Source organism: Anas platyrhynchos, chromosome 22 (genome assembly GCF_047663525.1).
Source record: "Anas platyrhynchos isolate ZD024472 breed Pekin duck chromosome 22, IASCAAS_PekinDuck_T2T, whole genome shotgun sequence".
Lineage (NCBI taxonomy): Eukaryota > Metazoa > Chordata > Aves > Anseriformes > Anatidae > Anas > Anas platyrhynchos.
Window position 1 is genome coordinate 1,747,774 of NC_092608.1, and position 25,566 is coordinate 1,773,339.

Sequence of the window (25,566 nt, forward strand, 5' to 3'; positions counted from 1 at the left end):
CAGATACTGAAAACCTCCCAGATAACTGCCAGGAAAGTAAATAGCAAAATACTGTATCACTGATCCTTCGCTAGAAATCACAAGTTACCCAAAAATGAACTCAAAAGCCAGTCAGCTATCCTGCGGGGTTTTTGTTTGGGATTTCACAGGCTGTCTTCCACGGCTGTGCTGGAACACAAGCGGGTCCCAGCCCAGGCCCCCATAACACTCCAGTCTCATGCTCGAGCACCTCCTGCTCCCAGCAGCATGATCTAACTGAAGTATTCAACAACCACGTCACATCTGACTGAGGAAATTTATTTCTGCAAAAAGAGCAAGGTACTAAGATGTTTATGGTGGAAGATCACAGGGCAGCAGCCTAGAGGCCCCAGCCACCCCCACTTGAGACCTCTTCCTTCTCCCTTGCTCATCTGCCTTTGTTCTCGCCTCTTTTTTCTTCCACGGAGTGACTATAATGAATCTTCTCAGTAAAACTTGCTGTGGATTTCCAATAGTTATATGTCAAGGCCAAACACAAGTCAGTGCTGCAAAAAGGGGCCAATAAATTAAAATCCTGCCAGACTCACAATCAGCAGGATGCGTTTCAGCCATTTCCTTCTAATCCATTAACGAAAATGGAGTGATCAGAAAATTAGGTAGTGCTGGATGTTTTCTGAGTACTAATGACTATGACTTAACAGAAATAAATGCAGTATAAACTAGTGAGGAATAGTGGGAGCTTTTAAGTACCTAGCAAACAAGATTAAAACATATTGGGAGAGAGCCATCATTCCTCAGCCCGAGCTGTGCCGGCGCATGTGTTATTTTCCCATAATTGCCAGGACTCACACGCCTGGGTACAGCGTGCTCCTGCAGCAGGGAGCCCTCGGCTGCCCCTCAGCCCCTCTCACCCCGCTGCTGAAGGCTCAGCCCTGACCCAGGCGTGCTGCAGGGGCTGGCGCCAGCACTGTGGGGGCAGCGGGGGGCAGGCAGGGGACCCTGAGCCCTCCCCGAGGCGCAGCCAGCGGTGCAAGGTGAGCCCGGTGCTCGCATCAGGGACTGGACAGGGACTGGAAGGGTTCTGACCTCCAGCAGAAGGAAATGCCACAACGCTGTCAGGTCTGTGCAGCAAGTTTAATTGATCTAGAACAAGTAAAAAGTATTTAAAACTCTAGAAAATTGTTTGTACAAAGTTCAGTGCACAGTAAAAAATATTTTAAATATTCTGCACTCAAATATGCAAACTTTAAGTTAAAAAAAGTATCAAACACCTGAAATATATAATGCTTAGTGAAAATAAAGCCATTCTTCTGCATTTGTGTGACACGCAGTAGCAAAAACATTCATCCCCCCCCTTTTGAGGGGGGCAGCCAGGGCTACCACCAGTGCTCACCATAAGGCAAGTGAGACCTCATGGCTCACCAGTGGGGAGGTGAGAACCAGGGAGTGTGGGCTCACCGAGGAGTCCAGCACATGGCCCATTTGCAGACAATGCAGTTGGGGAGGATCCAGAACTGGAGGAGGCACAGATGAGATGGATCTGTGCGACGGATGCCATAGAAGTTGCTGCAGCAGCGCCCTGCCCGGCCTCACTGGTACACAACCTTCACACAGAAGGTTTCCTCATTCTTGTCCTCGTGGTCGTTGATGTGGATCAGGATCTCCTCCTCACCTGTGCTCTGGCTCGGGGCGAACCGCAAGCCGATGGTGTACACCTCCCCGCCGGCAACCTGTGGGACAGCACGGGGGAGAAGGGAGGGCAGCCTGAGCGCTGCCTCCTCCATGTGCCCATCCCCACCACGTCAGCAGAACCACACAAACACACCACACAGCCAGCCACAGCCTTTGGAGCTCACCCAAGCAGACCCCTTCCCCTTCTGCAGAGCTGTGCCCCTTCCTCTGCCTCCTCCAGCAGCGAGCCCTGCGGCTGCCCCGGCACAGGAGGGGACATTTTCCAGGGGTTTCACAGGAGGGGACACAGCAGGTGGGTACCTCGAAGGAGTCCTCCTTGAACTGCAGCAGGTCGGGGCGGCTGGTGCCCAGGAAGTACAGCCTCCGCGTGGGGTAGGGGTTGGTGTAGGTGATGCGCTTGTTGGAGCCCTTCCCGCCGCCCGCGGGGAGCGTTATCTCAAACGCCTGCAGGAGCAGAGAACAGGACACGCAGAGGGGTCAGCACCACGAGCCACAACAGAAGATCCAAGTAGGATCTCAGGAGCAGAACACAAAGAATCACTGCTCCTGATTTTGGTTCTTGGAGCATGAAACAAAGCAGGACGTAGGCGCGGGGTCCTGGACCACTTTGCCAGGCTCCCACAGGAGCTGCCCAGCACCCAGACCAGGCTGCTTTGTTCCTGGAGGGACAGAGCTGGGGCTGCCCAGCCTAGGTGGGCACAGCAGGGCCACATCCAGCATCGCCCTGCTCCAAGGATGTCTGCAGCAGCACCCGGACAGAGCTGCCAACACGGGGACGCTGGCGGGGACACACTGCCCTGCGTCCTCGTCCTCTCCCCTTCTCCATGTAACATTTGATCTCCACCATCAGGAAGAAATGGAACAAGCTCCGAGTGAAAGCATCCTCTTCCAGTTGCAGTTTGCATCACCACATGTGCCGAAATAATTATGAGACCGAGTGACAAAGGGCCAGGGGAGCAGCTGCAACTGGCCAACTAATTCTCCAACTAATTAATTTATTTCCACGGGGATAGCCATAGTGTTAATACTGATAACATGACAGAGCACAGGGAGAGGGGCTGGCACTCATCAGGGGCAGCACAGCATCAGTTTAAATGCTGATCTTAACTTCCCCCAGTACAGAGTGTTCCAGGAAAACATTTTTTAAATGAACACATTAACTAGGAAATCTAATTTTCTATCTTTGAGCAAAGTCCTAAGCCAGCACAGTGCTAATAGAAAGCAGCATGCTGTAACTTTAATTTCACAACTGGGTATACTTCAGAGTTGACATTCCTCAGCATGGAATTACCTTCAAAACAGTCTGACAGATATTTTATGATGGTCTTCAGTGAGATTATTCAAGCACTGGAGGGCTAAATGTGTGCTCCAGTGCCTTAGTGAAATGGGAAGATAGAAATAGTAACAGGAAGAATGGGTAGAGTTCATACAGAAAAGGAAATCCTCCTCATCACAGTCACTCCCCTGGCTCTACCAGAGGTCAGTGCTTCTTGCCTGGGTTCAGAAATACCACGTTCTTGCAATTCTGGCAGGTAAAGACAAGTGCTCCAGAGTTACTCTGCAATACTGCTTTAGGAGTAACTCAGAAGACAGTTAATCTCTAATCTGTCAGTAATTCTTAAAAAAAAATTGGCTTTATGATCCTTGCCCATGACAGATCAAAATAATGGAAGTGTCTGCAAGAAGACCAAGCACTCATCCAGAGATCAATAACAGCACAGGAGTGCTTCCCAGCACCTGGCATACGCCCTTTCTTACACAAGGAGGAAGAAACAGAGGCCAGGCTGACAAGTACCAAAAAAATAGTTGTAAATAAAGTAATAAATTGCAGACAGCCCCAGATGACTGGCAGGATGGAGACCTCCAGTCCAGCTGGGCTCACTGCAGTAGTTGTTGTACCTTAGAAATGAGAGGCTGCCTGCAGGAGACGCAGACCAGCCAGGAGGACACCAGCTGGTGGTACTCCACGTCCACCAGGTTGAGGTAGATGAACCTGCTGCCAGCCCTCCGAGGCCTCACACCAACATACAGGTCCAGGACGCCGTTCGGGGGCAGAACAAACACTCCTTCGGGATCCACCTGCACAAAACAAACACCAGCAGCAGCAGAACTCAGTGGCCAGGCATCTGTTTGGGCTGGCAGCAACCCTCTGTCTGTCACTCACAAGAGGAATGATCAGAAGGTCCCACCAGCACCTCAGACCTCAGGTTCAGAATGCTCTGTGTCATAAAAAATAAAATAGAGGATGCCCTAGATGAGAGGAGACGGCATCAGGGCTGCTTTGCTCACAGCTATCTCCAGCATCCTTGGAAACCCCCTGGCTGAGAGGTAGCAGAGGAATAAATTAAGACAAACTTGGATGCAGATCATCACAGGAACATTTCAGAAAAACAGGCTGTCATCCCTTGGCAAGCAACAACTGGGAGCAGATCTGCACCTCCCTAACATCCAGTTGGGAATACAAATTAGATCTGATTACACTTTTAAAAAGCGCACCTCTGACACAAAATGTTTAATCCCACCTACACTAATAAACTGGGACTGGCTGCGTTACAGTCTCTGTGCCAACACCAACCTGCACTTCTCTCATTCAGATGGGTGTTAAGTGTTTGTTCCAGCAGCTGGACCTTCTCTCACCCTCACGGCTTGCTTTGGGATGTTGCTGCAGGACCAAACGTGCTGCCATCAGCATGGCCAGCGGGCAGTGCCAGCACGACACGGGGCACAGGCAGTCCCCAACCTCAGGGATTGTTTTTCCTGCATGTTGTGTACCAGGACGTTTCTGATGCATTCCTCCCTTTGAAAGGGAGGAAGTGAAAGCCTGCCAAGGGTCCTGGGGTTATACTCATCCTTTTATAACCAGTCTTTGTAGAAATCCTACCACTGCTTAAACTTTTCTGCGAGAGCTATCCGTACAGTATGCATTAGCAAACTGCCTGGCTTGCTCAGAGGGAAGGACAGGCTGTGCTCGTTGCTGGAGCTTCCTGCCTGAGACAGCAAAAAGACTGACATATTAAAGCAAGTGACACTTTTTAGGCTAGTAGCAGATTTCTAAATCATGAAAGAAGAAAAGAAATGCTTATGGTGAATCAACTCCCTCCCAGCTCTACAGGGTCATTCCTTTTTTCAGACTTCAGGAGTCGAGATAGTTTCTTTTGTTTATGGGACAGTAATGGAGTTTTTGTTCCTTTTATTATTCACATTTTCAATTATAACTAAATGAATTCTAAAGAAATTATTAGTCTTCAGATAGTCTCAATTAATGCAGATAATTTGCCCTCTGGGGCTTTGTACCAATGATCCTACCCATGACGGCTTTAATCAAAAGGTAATTATCACCAATACTCTCTGGCAGGAAATTGTTCATATTTCCAAACGGGACGCATCTCATTTCCGAGAGGTTATTTCACCGGGACTCTCAGCCAAGTCCACACAGCCCCTCAGAGCCGTGCGGGATTTCACAGCCCCTCAGCCCCAACAAGAAGCCCCCAGGGCAGCAGCCGGGTTACCTTCAGCTCGTGGGGATGCGAGGAGAACGCCTTCACCTTGCGGAGCGCCCGCGTGCCGCGCAGAGGCAGGGCGAGGCGGGCGAGCTGCCCGGCGGTGCAGCTGACGTCCAGGCGCTGCAGGGAGTGCAGGTAGAACTGCCAGATGCGCAGTGGTGCAGCCAGCCAGGCGTCCCTGCAGCGGCAACATCAGACCAGGGCTCAGAGGTGGGGGCAACAAAACAATGGGACTGAACACAAAAGGGTTCTGCCGGGACAAGCATCGCTACCCCCAGGCCAGCACCCAGCTCTGGGCAAGCATGTTCAGAAGAATTTCGGTCTTAACCCGTTCCTAAAGCTAGCTAACATTTAATGCAGAGATAATGAATTAGCTCGCACACAAGTGGTCTAGCCGTGGGAGACAGCTTGTTTAGAGAAAGAGATTAAAACCATGAACTGCAAACAAGTATTTCGGGATGCCTCCTGCCCAGCTGTCGGCTGGTCAGGGGAGCAAGTTGGGCCCGGGAACCAGTGAGCAAAAAAAAAACCTCTGCACAAACACCCCTCCTGCTCTGCCAAGTGCTCTGGGTTTCCTCCTGCCTTTTTGGGTTTATACTTACGTATAAATAGCAACAAAGAATTTTTTGATCTGCGGGCTTGGTCCTCCAGCTACTTTTAAGAAGACGTCCTGTGGCTCCCCGGGACCCTGCATGCAGAAATCAGAGCATCGTTAGAATAGTTAACCTGGAGATCAAACCAGCTAATGAGGACTCCAGGGTTTCCTTTCCATTAATGGAAAAAAAAACACTACCAACCCACTTACAAAAGCAGATGCTTTCAGGATCTAGTTAAAACCTATGTTATTAAGTTATTATCCAGCTTGGTTGAGCTCTTCCAGTATTTTTAATTACAAAAGAGGATACAAATGACTATTGCATTCCAGGTCTGCACCTGTAATCAAATTTTGGCAAATTTTCCCCAAGTTTTCTAACAAGCCATAATCCAATTACTACACAAACATATCCCTGCACCAGCAATTAGCAACTACCCTCCATTACCATCTGCATTTATCCGCGCACATTTATTTTTTTCATTTCTACCTCAACCAGCAGAAAAGAAAGCCCTGCAAACTTCAAACCTTTGCTAGAAACTGCAAAACAAAAGCAGCGCTTGGGAGAAACAGCGTGAGTTCTGGGTCAAGAACTTCTAGGGCTTGAGCCAAAGAGTAATGAAGGAAGGAAGAGGAAAATGTGGCCCAGCACCAGACAGCAGCTTTGCTGCCCACACTAGTGCACCTCGTGGCTGCCAGCAGGCGTGGATGCTCCCAGGTAAAGGGGAAAATGTCTAGCTAGCACCTTGACGGAAGACTTCTTTTCACCAGTGTTTTGAATTGTTCAGTATTTCCTCAAAAGGACAAGCTAGTACAGGCTGCTGCATGATGTGATAAGGTACAACATTAGGCTTCAGCTGCAAAAACAATGCAGCTCATTTTAATTGGGAATAAAGGGCAATTCCAGCTTAATCACTGCCAGTATTTCATTACTATAGACTGATAAATCGAAACGCTGCCATGGGTGCAAGGCATTTCTCTGCTGATTAAAACAACAAACCACGGCAGAAGGATACAGAAGACAAACTGATGTCTAAGTGTAACTCGTACCATATTTTTGGTTTCACAAATTATGTTAGGGTCACTGCAGCGAACATACATCTCCGGCTCCCCACCCGGCATCCCTGCCGGAGCTCCTGCGAAGGAGAAAGACACAGATGAAACAATATTTAGCATTTTCTCTGTTTATGTTTTACTCTACTCTATCACGCAGCTGTAAACTAGAATCCCTTATGTTAGGCTACCAGAGAACTACCGGGTCGCGCTGGTTCAACAAAGCATAAATCAACAGAAGCAGATGGATAAAAACCAAGCAGGGGAGCCCAAGGCCACAACAAAATCACAAAAGGCCTTGAAGACATAAGGAAGCAGAGAAGCTGTCTCTGATGGTGGAAATCTGCTCTTGGATGCTACCCGCACATCCAGGAAGGCCTCCTGGTAACACAGCCCTCTGTATTAATGATGGCTCACTAATTGGGTTAATTCCCTCGCCCCACAAAGGCTCCAAGCCCGGTCCCCCCGGTAGGACAGGCATCACCTGGCAGCGTGTGCCAGGGCGGCAGCCGGATGGTCTTCTTCAGGAAGGTGAGCTCGGGGTGGTAGAACCTGAAGGTCTGATCCACCACGTGGGGACGGGGCTCCACCTTCACCCTCAGCAGCGCGATGGGCTTCCCCCCGCTCACACGGAAAGCAACCTGCCGAGAGAGAAGCAGCTCAGCAGCAGGCAAGGAAACACCTCCGAGGGCTCAGCACCAAACCTCCGCAGCTCCCCACACTCCAAACTTCCCCTGCTTCCCACCTGGATGTGCTTCGTCTGCAGGGCCCCAGGCTGCCAGGAGGTGGTGGCTGCATCGTCCCCGGCGCTCAGCCCCGCCGGCCCCTGCAGGACACAGGGCAGTTTGCACAGCACAAAATGGGGGGTAAAAAGCAGCAGGCTGGCACGATGGTTAGCCCTGCAGAGAGGAGGAGGGATCCTCCCTTCGCTCTGCTCTCTGGACACACAGTGGTTTTGAGCTCAGCACAGCCCCCAGCATACCGGCACCGCCGCGACAGCCGGCTCTGCCGAGAACGTCTGGTATCTGAACGGGATGTGGACGGTCTCCTTGGGACGCAGGTAGACCTGGGGCCTAAGGTCATCACGAAGGTGGAACATGTCCTCCTCCAGCGGTGTAGCCGCCTTCGTCAGCTCCTTGAAGTGCCGCCACTCCCTCGGGTCCAGTATGACACTGGAGGAGCGAGAGGCAGAGCTGTGGGTGAGAGCTGGATGGGGGTGGGTACCACCCCCTCATCCCTCTGCTCCATAAGTGTGGCAGGAGGGGAATCTGCACCAAACTGGGGAGGGCCCCCAGTTTGAGAAGAGGCCCCCAGCCAGCGGGGACAGATCCCAGCTCAGGTACAGTGAGTACATGCAGGAGGATGACTTTTGTCCCCTACCTGAGCTCAGGGTGGTCAACCTCGATCGTCACTGTGTGCTGGACGCTGTAGGGGTTCTTCAGAGCAAACTCGAAGAACTCAGCCGTCCCCAGCACGGCATAGACAGTGTGTGTGGCGGTGATGGCCTGGCTCAGCATCTGGGTGATGCTCTCGCTCTTGGTGCGCTCCCGGTAGGCATCGATCACCTGCAGGTCCCGCAAGTGCTGCAGGCGCTGCTCGTGCCGGCCCTGCGGGGAGGAAGGGGACAGTGAGCCCGGAGCCACCACGGGCTCTGCAGGGCACCCCCCAGCCCCTGCCCTCACCGTGCGCTGGGGTGTGCTCCCACTGGCCTCCTCCTGCTGCCGCACCAGTGCCATGCGCCACAGCTTGCGCCGCCGGACATCTGCAGCCTCGTGGGGGGCACGTGGGGAGCCCGGGCTGGCCTCTGGCCGGCGGCGACAGAGCGTGGCTGCCAGCTCGCCATCCACCTCGGCCAGCCTGCGTGCCCGAGACACCCTTGGACCTGCAGGGAGAGCGCTTGGGTCACCGGTGTGGCACTGGGGGGTGAAGTGTCCCCGTGCTGCACCCACCAGCCCAGCACGGGCTGTGCCACCCCAGCAGGACTCACCGCTGCGGGTGTGCAGGGACAGCAAGCTGCCACCCTGCAGGCTGCCAGCGCTGTCCAGAGAGGGCACCAGGCGGGTACGGGATGGTGATGGGCGCCTCGGGATCCTTGGGGTCTCCTCACAGGGGTGGCCTGCCACAGACAGACAGCAGGGTGAGCCCCTTCCCTGGGGGCAACACCTCCGCACGGACCTGCTCCATGCACAGCCACCTGCAGCAGGGCTTTCCTTGCACAAGGCGATGTTGAAACCTGCCCTGTTCCCACGAGCATCCCCCCCAGGTCATCGTTACTGCCAAAGAAAGCGCTCAGCAAGCTCAGGCCAACGTGGAAAGAAAGCAGTCAGCACAGTCTTCTTTTTCCTTATATTGTCATAAATTTCTTAAATTGTCATAAAATCCGCTAGAAAATGTTATCCCCACTGCAGATCTCTGTAGACAATTTACAAAAAAAGGCAGAAGCAAATATCTTGTTGCTTACAATGCTCTCTGCATTTTATGATGATCCCTCTGGAATCCTATTGCTATTGCACTCCATATATCTTCCTGTAAGTGACAGAGCCGCTTCCTACTCGAAAGCAATGGGGACATCGTGACTGATTTACCGCTGACCTCCGTACCCAGCCCCGATTTCAATCTGTATTTTGTGAAGTTTCAGCAGAAGTACCTGAATTTCTGCAGCCCCAGCAGGTGGCCAGAAGGCGCAGCACTGACCTGTGTGACAGGGCTCAGAGCACCAATTGCAATTATTCTGCATTCCTGTTCTGCAACGGATTCTGATTTCAAAGTGACATTGCCACCTGAAATATGCTCAGCGCAAGACAGGCACCTCAGCTGAAGGCTTCAATGAGAAACACCGTTCCTTGGCCGAATGCTGCTTCTCCAAACAGCTCAATCAACACCACTGCATTCACAAAACAGCTCTGCCCTAGCCCAAGTTTTATAAATAACTCTCAGAAACCTACTAACATTGTTCTGAATTTGAAAATAAATTTGGAAAAAAAAGGGGGGAGGGGAGCAGAGAAATCAAAGGACAGCTTTTGTCCTGGAACAGCGTGGTTTTGTTCTCCCTTTTTTTGCCAGGTTTGAGTTAAACCTCTCTTCAGGTTGTGGATCTCAGATTCTCCTTCCCAGGAGCTTATCGTCCTTTTGCAGGCAAAGTATGAAAATGACAATTTAAGATATCTTATAATGGAGCTAATCTTTCTTCTGAAGATAAGAGTTTAAAACCTGGAGTCACTGCACATTTATAGGACGGTGAATTAAATATAAAAAAAGTACCCAGTACATTCTGGGAAGAATAATGTCCTTACAAGCTCGGTTTTCTGACAGGGACAGCTTCGTGCATGCTGCCTGCTCCTCTCCATGCTATTTGCTAGCACCCATCTGTGCGTCACCATTTCCATCACATCGGCCTGAGAGCTGCCTTGCCCTGGGTCAGACAGCAAGGAGCACCGCTGAGCATCCCCCGAGCCCACACGGAGGGATGGGGCTGTGGCTCCAGGGCCCGGGAGCTGCCTCCAGCACCAAGTCAGAGCTCTACCAGGGCACATCCCGATTTTGCCTTCCCCAGTCACAAGCAAAATCTGGGAGAAAAAACTAAGGTTGGCCTGCCGTGAGACTGAGCCAAATGCCTACTGCTTCGCACTGCCAGAGCTGCACCATGTCGAGGTTTTAAGATCATGGAGTCAGAAGCAGCTTAAAGACCACCAAGAGGTGACCTCCACCCTAAATCCACCCCCCCCAGCTGCAGGTCTGCAGCTGCTCCATCCCCGAGCTGCCTGCTACTGCACAGAGACCCCTGCACATTACCACCAGCAGCACCAGGGACCAAAGCAAAAGCCACCACGGTGGCTTCCAGCTCAGTTCTGCTACCGACTGCTGGACTTCAAAACCAGTACAGAGCCATATGCTCCAGCGAGGCATCATGATCTGTCAGCACAGCCAGGAAGGGGCTCGGAGGGACACCAGGCAGTGCTCTTACCCACGTTGGCCAGGCAGAGGTGGAGGTGACCCCTCACTGCCACGCGGACGTCCACGGGCCGCACCGCTCCGTGCCACAGCGTGTCCCTGCCCGCTGCTACCGCATCCTGCTCGTACTCTGTGGTCGCCACCTCCAGCTCGTGGAGGGTCCTGACGGCCGGCCGGCCCTGGCGCAGCAGGGGCTGGGGAAGAAAAAAAGCAAGGACAGGGCAGCACCCACCCCTGTGGCCCCCAGCCAGAGCACGGACAGATGCTGCCTTGCTCCCAGGTCTGCTGGAAGCCCTGGCACAAGGGGCCCCTCTCCTGCTCACAGCAGTGGTGGATGCTTTTCCTTCACAGGCTGCCACAGGTGGAACTGTTCCACTGCAGCTGCTCCCCAAAGGATAACAGCTAGGCATTAGGGTAACTAGTTACTAGGGCAACTCAGATCTGAGAGATTAAAAGATCTGGATAAAGATGTTTCTGCATTTCCTAGGTCTGCTTTAATTTTTTTATCCAGTAAGCCCTAGCATACCGCAGAAGTTCCAGGGAAGAAAGTTAATGCTTCGCCATCGCTTTCAAGGATAAGATGACAAATCCTGTGATTACAGGCTTGTCAGATTGACATCAGTCTCAGTTAAACAGAGTGGCTGATAAAAACTTGATTACTAAAGACTCCAGGGTAATCTAACAGCATCTCTACACAGGACAGAAAAAGTCAGGCTTTTCCTTAAAAATCCTGCATTCTAAGCAGGAGTTCTCCTTCACTGTTAGCAGTCATTAAGGCTCAACAAAAAAAAAAAAAGGCTCCATACCTTCAATTTAACTGCGGCAGACCCAACAAGAAGCAAAGAGTCTCCATCCCAGACGTCAAGCTGAAGGCTGTGGTCAGCCAGGTAGCGCACAAACCAGCGCTGTTCCCCAGGCTTCAGGAACGCAGGATCCACCATGTACTTCAGCTGCAGTCCCGGAGCTCCTGCAAGAAATGTATCACGGTGATAAAAAAAATAAATCCAGGAGGGCTGTGTCTGCATGAGCCCGGAATAGGGAGCCCTGCCTGCTCACAAGCTCACTGCCACGGGGAGCAGGGAAATCCTGGAGCCCCCATGCCTCAAGCAACAGAAACAGGACCCACATCACCCATCCTTAACGCCCAGACCCCTCCTCTCCCGTGAAGTGCACTTTCAACTTAATAAACCCATCAGTCAAATTAGTAACCAGGTTCACCCTCGGAATGACCCCCTGCACAGAAATGCTCAGTCTCTACAGCCCTCTCTCATTACCATTAATAACTCCAGATGGAGAAGGAGCTTTATCAACTGAAACTGCTCGGTGTCCCTTGGGACCAGAATTTAATGAGACACAAAAAGAAAGAAAAGAAAGCATTCTGCTCCGAGAATCAGATTAGATTATGCCAGGCACTTCGTTTTAATGTGTTGCATATCTTTTTAAACGCACTTAACTACAGCTGGAGTCAGCAGTCTGGATGTCTGAATCATGTCACCAATACTTATTGATGTTTTACTTCATGGTTTGACATTTCGAACATTTTTAATTATGTGCCACATAAACTAATAGAGGTTTGCTACTAAAGCAGATACCAGTACATTCCCTCGGCCTGGAGGCAAGCCTAAATCTGATTGACAAAAATGCCACTTGAACCAGTAAATGTTTAAACCTCCCAGGTGGCTATTCCTCACACAGTAACGTAACACAGCCCATGCACACACAAGTTTACTGCTGAACCCTGCGAAGGACCGTGTGAAACAGCACTAAGACTTCAGGACTGCTGTACTTTCAAGCCCCTGGGCAAGGCTTAATGAACGATGAGAATTTGGTGCTTTATAATCATGCATAGGCCTTTCAACCAGGCACGTCATCTCCTGACATGAGCATCACATGCTTCTGGGCAGCTTACACGTGCCCAGCTCAGCTCTGAATCTGTGCATGAAGTGCATGAAAACCCTCATTACCTTGTGCCCAAATACGCTGCCTTTTAACTACCTGACCAACCCTTTCACCTCAACAGCACAATCTTCCTCCCGCTCCTCCTTCCACCCTCTCACACGCCTCCTGTTCAGTCCTGAAGAGGAAAGGCCACGTGAGGATGCTAAAACACATCAGGACCAGATCTCACCAGTGCGTGGAGTGCCATCTTTGTTGATCTGGACAAGGAGCTGAGGCGCTGCGGCTGCCCTGGCTGCCTTCTCGCTGTCCATGTCAACCAGCTGCAGACGTGGTGTGGTGACCGGTGGGAAATGGTAGAACTGGAAGGTGAGGAACACGGTCCTGGGCCACGTCCCTTCCACTCCATCCTGAGGAGCCCTTGAGCAAGAGAAGAGTGGGTTTGGTTGGCCCGTTACGCAGCGCTTCCTCCGATCATAAGCTTCTCATGCATTTGTCACCCACGAAGAAGGAGAACAAGAGAAGATCGGTATTATCAAAAGTATCTGGACTTCTTTGAAGACAGCGGGCATATGGTTTGCCTTTGCTTTCCAAAAGCTTCATAATTCCAGCTGTCTTCTACCATATGCTGTGATGGAAGAGCCAAGCACAAGTAGCGTTTTACCTTTGCACAGCGCGCTGCCATCTATAGAAGAGCTGTGAGCAGCGCCTTGGCAAGATAAAGCCACCCTCACAGAAAGGCTTTCCAGACTCGGCTTCTCAATGTAATGTGCATTTAAGCAGAAATCCTGCATTAACTTGTATACATTAGCCACAGCGTGACACGAAACAACAAAAAAATCAGAATGTTTGAAGAGTGCCTTAAAAGAACAATAATGTCATTTTAAAGCACTCCAGGGCTTTGCTTCCATGGCAGGCACTGGGAGAAGCAGCACATTGACAAGGGCTTCTCCTGCTCAAGCCTGAAAGCAGCTTGTGGACAGTTTTGGGAAGGGATTCTCTCCTGAAAGGCACCTCAAATCCACCCGCAGACCACACCACAAAGGCTTGGCGTCTTACCTACTGAAAGCAAGGAACTGCAGGATTATTTCATTGCTCTGCAGAGCATCAGCTTCCTCCAGCTGAGGACTGAAGCTGGTGAAGTCCAGGGGCTCTGCAATCTCCACAGGCTCCTTGTTGCAGTCCAGGATTTCTGGAAAGCCAGAGGCATGCAGGAGTGCCAGGGAGGCACGGGAGAGCACGGTGCTGGAACTGGCAGAGAAACGGGGCTGAGTCCTGCAGTAACAATGCCCCAACCCAGGCTCTCCCTCGGCACACTCAGCACACTGCAGTGCCCAGAGGCTGCTCAGCCCCACCACGGCATCACCCCCCAGCACCACCAGAGCCCCACCTGCCTGCCGGCAGCCCCACGGCCGCGATGGGTGGCTGGGCGGGCGTGAAGGGCAGCTCCCGCAGCTGCTCGCTGCCAGAGGGGTCTGGGGATCCGGGGTGCAGGTCAGCCTCCAGGTGCGTGATCCCAGCCACGTGCCAGGGCACGGCAGGCTCGGAATGAGCAGTGCTGGGGGCTCTGAGCGTGCGGGTGTCCCGTGGTGTCCCGCGGGGCCGCGGCACCGGGGCGTTGCTGCTCCGCGGCGAGGCCGAGAGCTCCGAGAGAGACAACTGGAAAGGAAAAAGGATACTGTGAACACGCTGGCACCACCCAGGGAAAACACACCACGACGCTGCATGAAGTCTCCACGGGCTAGGTGGGCCAGAAGGCACTTATTTTCAAGCAGCCCGTGCAGTTCAAATGCTGTTTGCTTTGAGATTTGGCTCAGCAGCATCTCCGCTCCGCTGAGAAGCGGCACAGCTTGGCTGCCTGTGGGTTCACACCTCTGCTTTCTGCTTCAGCTGCTGTGCTGTGCTTGCTCTCGCAAAGGGAGGAATAAGAAAATGCAGTAAAAAGATTAAAGAGTTCAATGTGGTCCTATGAAGCATTTCATTTCATCAAAAATATTTGTGGGCACTGATCCCTGCATCGAGATACAAAAACCAGAGATTTCAGTATTTATAGCTCATCTTAAATCCTGATAGCTCTCCATGAAGAAATCATTGTCAGAACGTACCGTGGACAATACTGCCCAGCAAATCTGGCTTGTCAAAAACCAGACCAGCCCTTAAAAAGGTATTTGGGGTGTGAACAGGGAGTGAAAACAGCTCAGAAAATTCTGCCCAGCAAATTATATGCAGAATTTGTTTTGTTCTCTCTGTGAAAGTGGATTTTAGCCGCATTTTTGGTGTTTCTTGGCCCTGACAGCCCTGAAAATGAGCAGTTAACGGGACTTTGAGCATGATCTCAGCAATTGGGCCACATTACATGATGTGGAAGTGCTGCTGGTTGCTGCCCGTGCCCACACAGCTCGGCAACGCAGCCGCACAGGCAAGGCACAACACCCAGCAGGGCTCACACAGCAAGGCTTTAGGGGAAGAAAACCTCCCCAGAACAAAATGCCAAGGTAACAAGCTTTGTTAGTATTACCAGTTAGAAATTATTAAAAAAACAGAAAACTAGAAGTACGTATTTTAAAATTCCCCTGCTCCAGCACCTTGTGCAGAGGTGATTTGCACAGCTCAGAGGAGCCACCCTGGGGACTGTGTCCCTGGGCTCCCCACCCCACAACCTGTCCCACCTTCTGGTCACAGCCCCCAGGGCAGCACTTACTTACCCCTGGTCCCCGCGGGGAGGTCGCCGGGCGCAGCAGGGAGGGCGAACCTGCGAAGAGGCACAAGGAGATGAAGCATCACCCCCAGCCCGAGTCTGCTGCACCCGCATCCAGCCCAGCCCTCACCACGGTCTATTTTTCAGAGATGGAACCAGCTCAGCAAGGTGGCCTGCTGCCTCTCAGCCCCCTGCTTGACTTATTTTTCCAATGAGAGCGCTACCTGGGGCGGGAACATGTAGCACATCTCCAGATTCATCGGTTATTTTGCTGGGAATTAGGCTAAATCTGCCAGGGAGAGTCTTCCTGCTGTAAAACGCAGCTCCTCCATCTCTAGACAGTGCTGCAGTTTCCCTTAAAGCCATGTGGCACTGGCTAAGTGGATTGCTTAATGAGACGTGAAAGTTTTTAGGATACTTAAGGTTTTCATAGCTCCTCCATTATTTCTTGTCACTACTTTCATCTGTTCGTACATTCATGCCCTGAAACAGTATGAGTTTTACTGTGTTTATATTTGGCTGGTCTGCTCGCTTGCTGGCACGGCTGAACTCGCTGTTCCAGTAAGCAGCAAATCCTTTACAGCAGACAAGGAACACAGATGTTTTCTGGCCATGCTGGGACTTTATTTTGCTTTCTCGACCACATATATTCCAGCTATTTCATTCTGACTATTGTCCAACGGAAATTGCCCTGTTTCCCTTCTGTCAAAAATAATGTTTTCCCTCAATTACAATGACTTTAGCTGTTGTTAAAGCAACTGTGCGCAGAACTACAAGGGGCACTAGAGCTGTCAGTACAGCAGAAGGTTTTCCAGCCCATCTGTTCGACCACAGACTTAGCCCCACGCACTGTTAAGCTGCTTGCACCCTGTCCTGTAAATGCTACAGGACAAACCTCCTGTTCCATCCCATCCTAGGGGGAAAAAACACCCATAGAAGCTGCCAGGCTCTGTCAAAAATGGGTGTCCTGGCCTCCTGGGCTCACTGCACGCCAAACCTTACAAATGCACCTCTGGGCATGCTGCAGGACAAAGGGCTGCGTGCCCGCTGCATGCCCAGGGTCCTTGTCAGAGCACACAGCCACCAGCTTCCATCCAACATCTCTGCCCCTTAACCACATAACCAGCCTCCAAAGCCATTTCCCTTTGGTGGGGAAACCAGGATCAAGAATGGTTCCTTGAAAATGCAGCCACTGCTGTAGGGGAGCTGAGGCCATCCCCAGAGAAGGGGGGGTGTGTTTAGGATGCCCCAAGCATGCTGCTCTCACGTGTCCGGGCAGCCCAGCATCTCCAGCCCCACGCATGGGCACAGAGGGTCACTGTCAGACCACATTCTGCCAGGCTTCTCTTTTCACCACGCTGCGGTTCACTGAATTGACTGATACCAGCTGAAATGCATTCAAGAGAGATCTTTCAAGCAACATCAGGAAAAGAAAAGCCTCAGAGCAATGTCGACGGCAGCCTAATCCAGCGTATCCCGGCAAACTCCAACACCGGGAGCTAAACCTCTTAATTTTACCCTCGAAGATTTCTGCTTTAAAACCCGTTAAACTAGCAGAGACAGCCCCAGAGGCAGCAAGCCTGAAGCTGGATGTGGGTCAGGGACTTTCTGCAGCAAACCCATGGTGCCACTGCCATCTCGTGGAGGCGACGCAGCTCCGGAGCTGAGTGCGGGACCGACCACACAGCTCCCACGCCAACTGCATCCCTGACCTGCAGCCAGCCTGCTCCACCCTGTCTGGCAGCTCCTCACCAAGGAGCCCTGCGAGCTCATGTAATATTCAGAGGGAACCCCCAGTCATTTGACACAGACTGGATGCTTGAGCAGGCAAGCACACGGTTAAAACTGGCACTTGCCTGTACAGCACAACATTTACTAACAGATGACTTTTCTGGCAGTCCCTCAAGCACAAACGGTCCTATAGACTGCAGTAACAACACCCCATTAATAAGGTAATAAACTCACATATTGATGTTTAAACAGGCAGTTAAGTTGAGAGCAATCTGGTTTGCACATCCATAGATAAATTGAAAAAGATTAAAAACAAGGGAGCTGAGAGGCTTTCCGTGGAAGAGGAGCATCCTCCTCAGCAGAACGCACAGGGTAACATCAAATTGCTCCAGAATGGACAAAGAAGAAAACTTGTACAGACCTACTTGGATCCCAGTCCTATGTTGTGTGGGGGGAAACACAGATTAAAACAGACCTATGGGTTTCTTCCCACTGATCATGAAAGGGGAGAGCTGAGAGAAACAAAGCAGCGTGAACCAGAGTGGGCCTTCAAGAGCACTGGGTACTGACCAAACCCCATTCCCAAAGCAAAGGAAATTTTCTTTCTATCTCCAAGAGACATAGATCGGTGCTGAGAACCCCACCATCTGGCACTCCCGTACTATATATATGCACACACACACAGAGCCTGGTTTTTCCCAGCTCAACACTGGCACAGAACCCCTCGCGTTAGAGGTGTGTGCTGATTAAACGTGTGTTGCTGTCACGCTCTAGGAACTGCAGCTCAACGAGATTATTTATTACTCAGCCTATAATTGACACCTCTTCTGTCCTCAACCATCTGGAAGGATTATGATTTCAAAGAGATAAGTAACAGTGTTGGCAGGGAGCAACGCATCGCTGGTGAGGCTGCGAGGCCCTTCCAGGAGTTTTTGGTGGTTCAGCGCCGAAGCCCAAATGTTGTCAGAGCGAACCAAAATGGGGGTGGGCTGGTGGCACGCTGCAAATTAGTGCAATTCCTGCACATGGCCCTGTTCCAACATCACAGGTAAACTTTAGAAGGTAAAAAGGGGAAGTGAGAGCTGAAACCAAACCAATGTAAACTCCATTCACTACAGTAATTCATAAACTAGCTCACTGGGAGTCACGTGAAGTTTGTTTTTTCTCTTGATCAGATACCAGTGCTACACTATATTTTAAATGTCACCAACATGGAAAACACTCACTCAGAGATGGTGTAGGAGGCTTCTCTGACTCTTTCCTGGCTTTACTTGAGGTATCTGTTGAAGTTGCAAGATTTTCTTCTGAATCGGTGGAAACATGGAATTGGACAGTACCAGAGGCAACTTGCTTCACCTGAAAATTTGAAGTTAAATACTTGTAGAGAAGGCGTGCTGTGTACATACTCACTCCTACCTCTGAAGGCAGACCCCATTCCCTCCCCCTGCTGCCAGAAGAGCCATGGTGCAAGGTGCAGGGACATCCAGCACAGTTTGTGAGCTCCCCAGACACCCGTGCCCTTGCAGAAGCACACCAACATCTGCAAACTGCCTGCAGCCACTCCAGGTATCAGATTCCTGAGCGAAGAGCAGGCACACAGAGCCACCAGCTACTTAAAAGCACACTGCAGCACAGACACAGGTGCTGCTCCTTTCCCCCATCCATGAATAACCCAATCTTCAACAGAGCAAGCTGTGTAGGCACCCATCTGTCTGTGGCAGAGAGCAATCAGGGCGGTTTAACACTAACAGAGTTCTGGATACATCTCTGTGACTCCCCTGCGCGGTCTCAACCTGAGCAGTAACTCGCTTTTACTGATAAGCTATAAACACGTTGGAGCAAGGCCTTCCTCTTTTCATTTGCGTGTACATCGCTCAGAATAAATCAGTTCAAGTCACAGAGGCCTCCCAGAAGCATCGCAGTAAATAAGTGTGCTGACCAGCTCTGCTGCGTGCTCACAGCCTCTAAAATGCTTGACACCGAGCGCAGCATATACAAGTATCAATGTGCATGGGCAAGGAGCAGAAGGCTGTTATCTGCCTTTTTGCATGACTCTATTCACTCAGACTTGCAAAAAGCTTCCCCATCACCCAGGCACTTGGAAGGGTTCTAGTAATGGACAACCCACCCGGGAAAGCCACTGGGGTGTTCAAGGGCATTTGGGGTGCAGAGAAAGAGGCAGCAGCATCCCTTACCTGCCCGGAGCAGCATCCCTTACCTCCTCGGAGCTCTCGCTGTCGGCAGGGGCCCTGAAGACCAAGGCCTGGCCGGGGCTGCGGCGGGCACCACCACGCAGGGGCAGCACCACCGGGGAGGAATCGGTGCCCAGGAAGGGGCTCCAGAGCGCCCAGCGCACCGCATGCATGTCGGCTGCTGGGCCCAGGGCGCTGCCAGCCTCAGCCTGCAGGACACATGGGGACACGGTCAGAAACAGGCAGGAACGGGACCTTTCTAAACAGCTTCACCCCTTCAAGGTTAAGCAGAACGTTGGCCAGAGCTGCACGCAGGTCTGAATCCTGCTTCCTCGCTGTAATTATTGCGCCGTTCCTCCTCCTCCTTGAGTACCTTTTGTTTTTGTCTGCTCTTTCCCAGCTTAACAAGCATATCACTGAAACGATTCCCTTCCCTGCACGCTACGCTTACAGAATGCTAGGCAATCACACTCGAGGTAATTGCACCTTATCCCTTTACAAAATTACACAAAGGACTATACCTCTATATTACGGATCAGCAAAACAATAAAATGCTTTTCAAAAATACTAGAGCTTTTTCGTCCTCTGTATATATTTAGCCCATGTAGGCTGGGATAAATAAAGACAACGCCACCCCTCCTTTTCTGCAGCAAGTCTTTTCCTTGGCCACTGTCTGCCTCCAGATGAACATTTTCAGCCCAGCAAGATAAACACAAGAGCCAGCAGCCTTGACTAGGAATTTATCACCAGCACTGCCGTAACAACCAGGACAATGCTCCACGAGATGAGAACTGGGCCCTGTGCAGCAGGTAAGCAGGTCTCCACAACAAGGACACGGCACCCATTACACCGTGGCCCTCTCCCATCAATTGCTGCACTAAATGACGAATTTTTGACCACTTGCTCATCAAAGACAGAAAACCTATGCTAGGCAGAGGCCGAAGGCTCCCACTTACCCCAGCGCCTCAGCAGCCTCCCCTGAAACCGAGGGAAATGGACAGAAAGGCACCAAACCGAACTTGCAGCTCTCCACCTGAAATCCCTCCTGCAGCTCCCTGCTGGTTGCTAATTATGGCACCACAATCAGCTCAGGGATTAAGCACACACAAGAAGGGCAGAGGATACATGCCCAGGGCCAGCAGCCCCATGGCTGTGAGCACTGCGGGCCCACGGCACTGCCAAGCACCTGGATCCCCATCTCAGCAGGTCCTCAGGTTCCAGCTTTTTAAACGAGGTGAATTCAACACCTGATTCCCGATGGCACAGCTCCTCTCTGCTTCTCCTCCCCCAGTCAATACAAATCCCTTTGGCCTGACACACACACGCGCCACTTTTCGAAATATCCATTTTCCCCAGTTTTGTTCTGGACAGCCCTAATGAGACAAGGCATTTACTGCATTACCAACGACCCTCTCCCTGCCATCTTAGCAGGACAATTAGGGACTCATAACGAATCAATTGCTATCGATTCAGCCACGCGGCTGCAAGAGCGCTCTGGAGGAGCACTGGGGAGGTGCACCCACAGCCCTGCTCACCAAGGGACAGGGACGTGCCTCACCAGGAGCTCCCTGCTGGCCCAGCGACCTCCTGTCCCCGCAGCCAGACCATCCCCATCCCATCTGAGCTGCTGCTCACTCAGCCACCGAAGGGCAGCATCCATCTGTGTGGTGTCGCGTGGCACAGCCTGGCTGTCAGCACCTCCCCTGAATGATATAGCTAAAAAACCTACAAATCATCAGTAAATTCACACTAGCGGGCATGATCTCTGCAAGCGCAGTTAGTACGGAGATTTCTCATGGTTTTAAGATCCTGAAAACATCAGATTTCAGCTCCCAGAAAAAACAACTCAGCACTTGAGAGGAAAAAGAGCATGAGGGGTTAATCTCTTTTCAGCATAAATGCTAAATTCTAAAGAAAAGTCTCTTTTTAAATTAAAAAAGCTGAAATTTTCCAAATTGGTTTGCCAGAACACTCCAGGACTGCTGCAGGCTAAATTTCTCCATATACATATACACAGTGGAAAAATTTAACAACATATAATTAAAATGATTTAATAAGCCCATTTGCAACACATTACACATAGTGCTGCAGAAAGCACTCTGACATTTTGATGGGAGATATTTGCCTCTCTTCCTACAGAGCGAGGCAGTTCTTTCGATACCCTTCACGAGCAACAAAAGGAGCTATTGTTTGATCCTGGAAGACACTGTGCCACCAGGAACAATTTTCGCCCCCTACCTCAAAGTTTTCCACTGTTCAAATGCAGAAGCGGATATTTAAGTTTGATGGCAGCAGAGATCCCCAGCAGTCGTTAGAACTAATGGAAAGAGGCACACTTGTAAGAAAGCCTAATGAGGCTCCAACGCTGCTGGCCTGCAGGGGTGCAGCAGAAGGGCTGCCCGGAGGCGTTTTGGTGCCAGGAAGAGCAGCACCAAGGCAGAGCCCTGGCCCTTCAGCAAGCCCAGTACAGCTGGCCAGGGCTGGGCTCGTCCTAAAAGATGCTGAGAGACCAACAAACCACAGCTACTCACAATTCCAACTGAGAAGGCCAAGGATGCACTGAATAATTACACAGAGAAAAGCAGTGCCTAGCTAGCACTCATTTTTAGCAGTTTTACCAAGATGAATAAATCTGCTGTTGGAAATATTTCCTTACTGGGAGTGCTCTCTTCTCCCTGATGTTCCTCACCTGCAGATCTGTGATAGTAGCCAACAAGAATTGGTAAAAGCCAAATGACTGGGTTTCCCCTGAGAGCATTTAATGGGTGAGCAGAGCGGGCCACAGCAAAGAGGAATGGTAGGGAAAAGCAAAGGGAAGCAAAGAAGCAATTCACCCAGCACTAAGATCCTGCGATGGTTCTGGTTCACAGAAAGCACTTCATTTTTCAGAAATAATCACAGGGCAGCAGTGTGTTACAGTAAGGAAGGAAAATGCACAAAATCCTGAAACCCTGCAGAAACAGGAGTTCTGAATCAGAAAATCCTGCAACTCTACAACCCATGTCCCAGAGATAGCTCTCAGAAATAACAAGTGTTTTGAGCCTTGGTTCTCTGATTTTTGAGGTCAATCAAGTCCCAAGGGCACAACATAATGCTGTTCTGCAGCGTTAACCATTTCTGTGGAAAACACTGTGCTTTCTTTTTAAAAGATAAGGAATAAGATTGCTACAACAGGATGAAAACAGTGAAAAATAACAGAACTACCACTTTTAAAGACAGCAAAATTTTCTAATACGATCAGAAAAATCTGTTTCCCAACCTAAAACACATTGCTTGTGGCATTTATAAGACTGTCTCTTTATAAAATTCAAAAGAACTCTATCACAGATGCCACAGCGTACAGTTTATCTGAACCATTCTCTTCACTCTACCCAATGGTGGGACCTCCATCACCCTTCCTGTCCTTCCCAAGCCCTTACTGGATGTGTTGCTCAGGATCGTTCCCGAGCCCCGTGCTCAGGCTGCCTGGAGGCTCCCCTTCCACCACCCCACGTCCCAGCTGGCAGGAGGGGGCCGCGTGCTGGAGGAGTTCCCCAGTGCCTGCACCGACCCCATGGGGCCCCGCCACAGCCCCCATGGCACCTGAGGATCAGCAGGGGCAGACTTTGTGTTAATAACCATCAGGGACACCACAGCACAGCTGTCCTCCCCCCTGCCCTACCTTGCTGCTGGCCCCAGCGCAGACGACGTACTCCAGCTGGAAGCAGACACTGAAGGCTGGGTGCGGAACCATCTCGCTCAGCTGCAGGCGGCTCCTCAGGAGCAAGGCCTGGCCCGTGGCACTGTGGAAAAAGAGGAGGAGGAGGAGGAAGGCTCAGCTGCAGCCCCACAGGCAGCACGGGGAGGGGAACACTGACAACCCTCACCTGGCTGTGGGGCCGTCGGGCCGACCGCGGGCCACGTCCGCTGTTGGCAGCAGCACAGCCACCTGTGGCGCCTGGACGAAGCGCAGGCCGTTGTGGACGCCGACACGCAGCCGCCGCTCCTGCACCCACAGCGTGCTGCTGGCAGGCCGGGTGCTCACCTGCAGCACCAGGGGGGACGAGGGGGTGAGGGACAGACCGACAGCGGCCCTACACCCACAGCGGGTCCCAGAGAACAGACCTCCTGTATCGCCATGGGAAACCAGCCCCAAGATAGGCTCTGCACGGCCTGGTGCATGATGCCACAGGGGCGCTCAGCACCCAAAACTGCACAAAATGTATGGTCAGTCAAACACACCTACCCCACAGTGAGTTCTAGGTATTAACGTGTTCCATCTTTACAGCAGCCAGTGCAGGCCTGACAAATAAGCAGGCCTTGGCAGGCCTCCCTGCTCCCAGCACTGCGATGCAGAAGGAAGCTCACAAGAATGAGCATTAAATCTTTTCTTTGCCTTCTTCGTAGCAGAGCTGAGCTAAATTCTGCTGATTAGTGTCTGGATATTCAACATAAAACCTACACAAAGCACCTGTGTACTACTAATCCAAAAGAATCTACAAGATAAAGCAAGAAAAAGGCTTTCACAGCAGAAAAAAATGGACATTCTAAGCAAAACAAACACTCCAGTGCAATTTATCCGAATGCTTCCTCTCCAGCTGAAAACACGGCAGTGGCATATTGCTCATTTGCTGTACTTTCTCCCAGGGTAATTATACTGGCACTACCTTAAGCAAGCGGTCACTGTTCAGTAACTCCAGCAGCTCCTCCTCGAATTTCTCCAGAGAAGGGTACAGCCTGATGGAGAGTTTGTCCAGGTAGCAGGTGACCGACTTCATGAGACGCGGTTTCAGAAAGCAGTCACCTGCAAGACAAGAGGCCGGCCGTGGGTAACGCTGCAGAGCTGGGGGCAGTGCTGGCTCGGAGCCCTCAGCCCAAACCTGAGCAGCAAACAGCACCAGGACAGGCGTAGGACAGCAGTGTGCTCCCAGCACCCCACACCAGGAGCCCGCACAGCCCTGGCTTTTCAACAAAAAAAAAAATGAAGAGAACGGATAGCATCCCCAGCCAGTGAAGCCCCATTTTGATGTGCAAGCACAAGCCAGGAGAGCTGGGTGGGATTTCAGTGCCAGAGGTTTTCTTCTGCCAGCCACGAGGTGGGACCGCTGCTCTGCACCTACACACAGCTCTGTGCACACAGACCCCTGCCATGGGACACAGGGATGTGTAGCATATGCCAGAGCTGCTGGGTTTCATCCTGCTGCCAGTCTGAGGCCAAGGGCTCCTCCAGACATCCCCAGCTTCAGCCTCGTGCAGGGCCCTCAGCAGCACCAGGGACCCACCTGCTTCGGAGACCTCGCTGTACTCTGCACGGCTTTAACCTTAATTGAAAGGACCCAAGAACTGGTTAACAGCAGGGTTTTCCATGCAGTAAATTGAAGAATAATTCCTCTGCCAAACTGATGGTACTGTCTTTCTGTTCTTTGAGTTTCCAGATCACGTCATCTCAGTCAGATCAACCCGAACTGCAAGGCTGGCATCCATAAGGCAAGATTTATGAGGGCTGCGTGTGGGAGAAGCTCATCCCTCTGGACCTGCCAGCTCTCTAACTACCCAGAGCACCACCACGAACAAGGACAATCTTAAACAAGCTGCACGGGCTTCTCCTAAGACTCCTTCTGAATGACTCTAATTAAACCAACCATTATTTATCCCTTGCATTTTCCCAGGAGCAAAGCAATTAACAGAGAAGAGAGCAGAATGAAGCCACGCAGACATATTTCAGGACTGGATACAAATGCCACGATTGCTTCTCCACCACAGGGGAGTTCCAGAGAAGTCCGTGACATTTCTGTCCAAGTGGAAAGCAGAGAGAATGAGCCCCACAGGTCACGTTGGTGTTCTGGGGGCTGTTTTTAACACCCTGAGCACAGAAGAGAGATCGTAAAGCCAAAGAAGAGCAGTAGGACCTGTGGATCCTTCACCAATACCCAAACTGAGCCTGCAGCAGGAGGAAAGCCTCCCATAGGCACCTGCAACCCACCTGGGTTGGTTGGTGACCCTGGGGACTCAGAACACAACCAGCCCCGGGCTGGGCACCCACAGCAGGCAGCCTGCACTGCCAGCACACGCACAGCACCACGCTGAAGGGACATCAGCAGGCACCACTGGGGCTCAAGCAGAAAATACCCAAAGAGGCTTTGAAATCAGATAAGTCACAAACCAAGCTCACTGCAAACCTTTCTTCTCTCTTTGTCACTTTTTTCCCCACCGATAACTTTTGCACATCACTGCTGCACGACTCAGGATGCTGCAGCAGCGAGGTACGGATGCCTGCCTGCTCCGGCTGCCAGCAGGTTT

The 25,566-nt window shown here is 51.4% G+C and overlaps 1 protein-coding gene across 7 annotated transcripts in view; it reads right to left on the minus strand.

Annotated features, from left to right (window-relative positions):
* Window positions 1–276: 276 nt before the first annotated feature.
* The window catches only part of NPHP4 (nephrocystin 4), a 32,017-nt gene continuing 6,727 nt past the window's right edge, over window positions 277–25,566 (minus strand). For 6 of the 7 annotated variants that reach the window (XM_072027003.1, XM_072027000.1, XM_038166516.2 and 3 more), the window contains 23 exons: window positions 23,934–24,070; window positions 23,154–23,311; window positions 22,949–23,069; window positions 19,314–19,496; window positions 18,322–18,451; window positions 15,372–15,418; window positions 14,057–14,325; window positions 13,726–13,917; window positions 12,899–13,086; window positions 11,577–11,737; window positions 10,784–10,964; window positions 8,807–8,935; window positions 8,502–8,701; window positions 8,200–8,426; window positions 7,802–7,991; window positions 7,565–7,645; window positions 7,304–7,460; window positions 6,817–6,902; window positions 5,777–5,862; window positions 5,181–5,352; window positions 3,571–3,750; window positions 1,972–2,115; window positions 277–1,709 (listed from right to left, as the gene is read on the minus strand). In XM_072027003.1, coding sequence (XP_071883104.1) covers window positions 1,569–1,709; window positions 1,972–2,115; window positions 3,571–3,750; window positions 5,181–5,352; window positions 5,777–5,862; window positions 6,817–6,902; window positions 7,304–7,460; window positions 7,565–7,645; window positions 7,802–7,991; window positions 8,200–8,426; window positions 8,502–8,701; window positions 8,807–8,935; window positions 10,784–10,964; window positions 11,577–11,737; window positions 12,899–13,086; window positions 13,726–13,917; window positions 14,057–14,325; window positions 15,372–15,418; window positions 18,322–18,451; window positions 19,314–19,496; window positions 22,949–23,069; window positions 23,154–23,311; window positions 23,934–24,070 — 3,560 coding nt within the window. In that variant the 3' untranslated portion in view covers window positions 277–1,568. Of the gene's footprint in view, window positions 1,710–1,971; window positions 2,116–3,570; window positions 3,891–5,180; window positions 5,353–5,776; window positions 5,863–6,816; window positions 6,903–7,303; window positions 7,461–7,564; window positions 7,646–7,801; window positions 7,992–8,199; window positions 8,427–8,501; window positions 8,702–8,806; window positions 8,936–10,783; window positions 10,965–11,576; window positions 11,738–12,898; window positions 13,087–13,725; window positions 13,918–14,056; window positions 14,326–15,371; window positions 15,419–18,321; window positions 18,452–19,313; window positions 19,497–22,948; window positions 23,070–23,153; window positions 23,312–23,933; window positions 24,071–25,566 lie in introns of those variants that run through there. The other variant, XM_072027001.1, reaches the window with a different exon arrangement.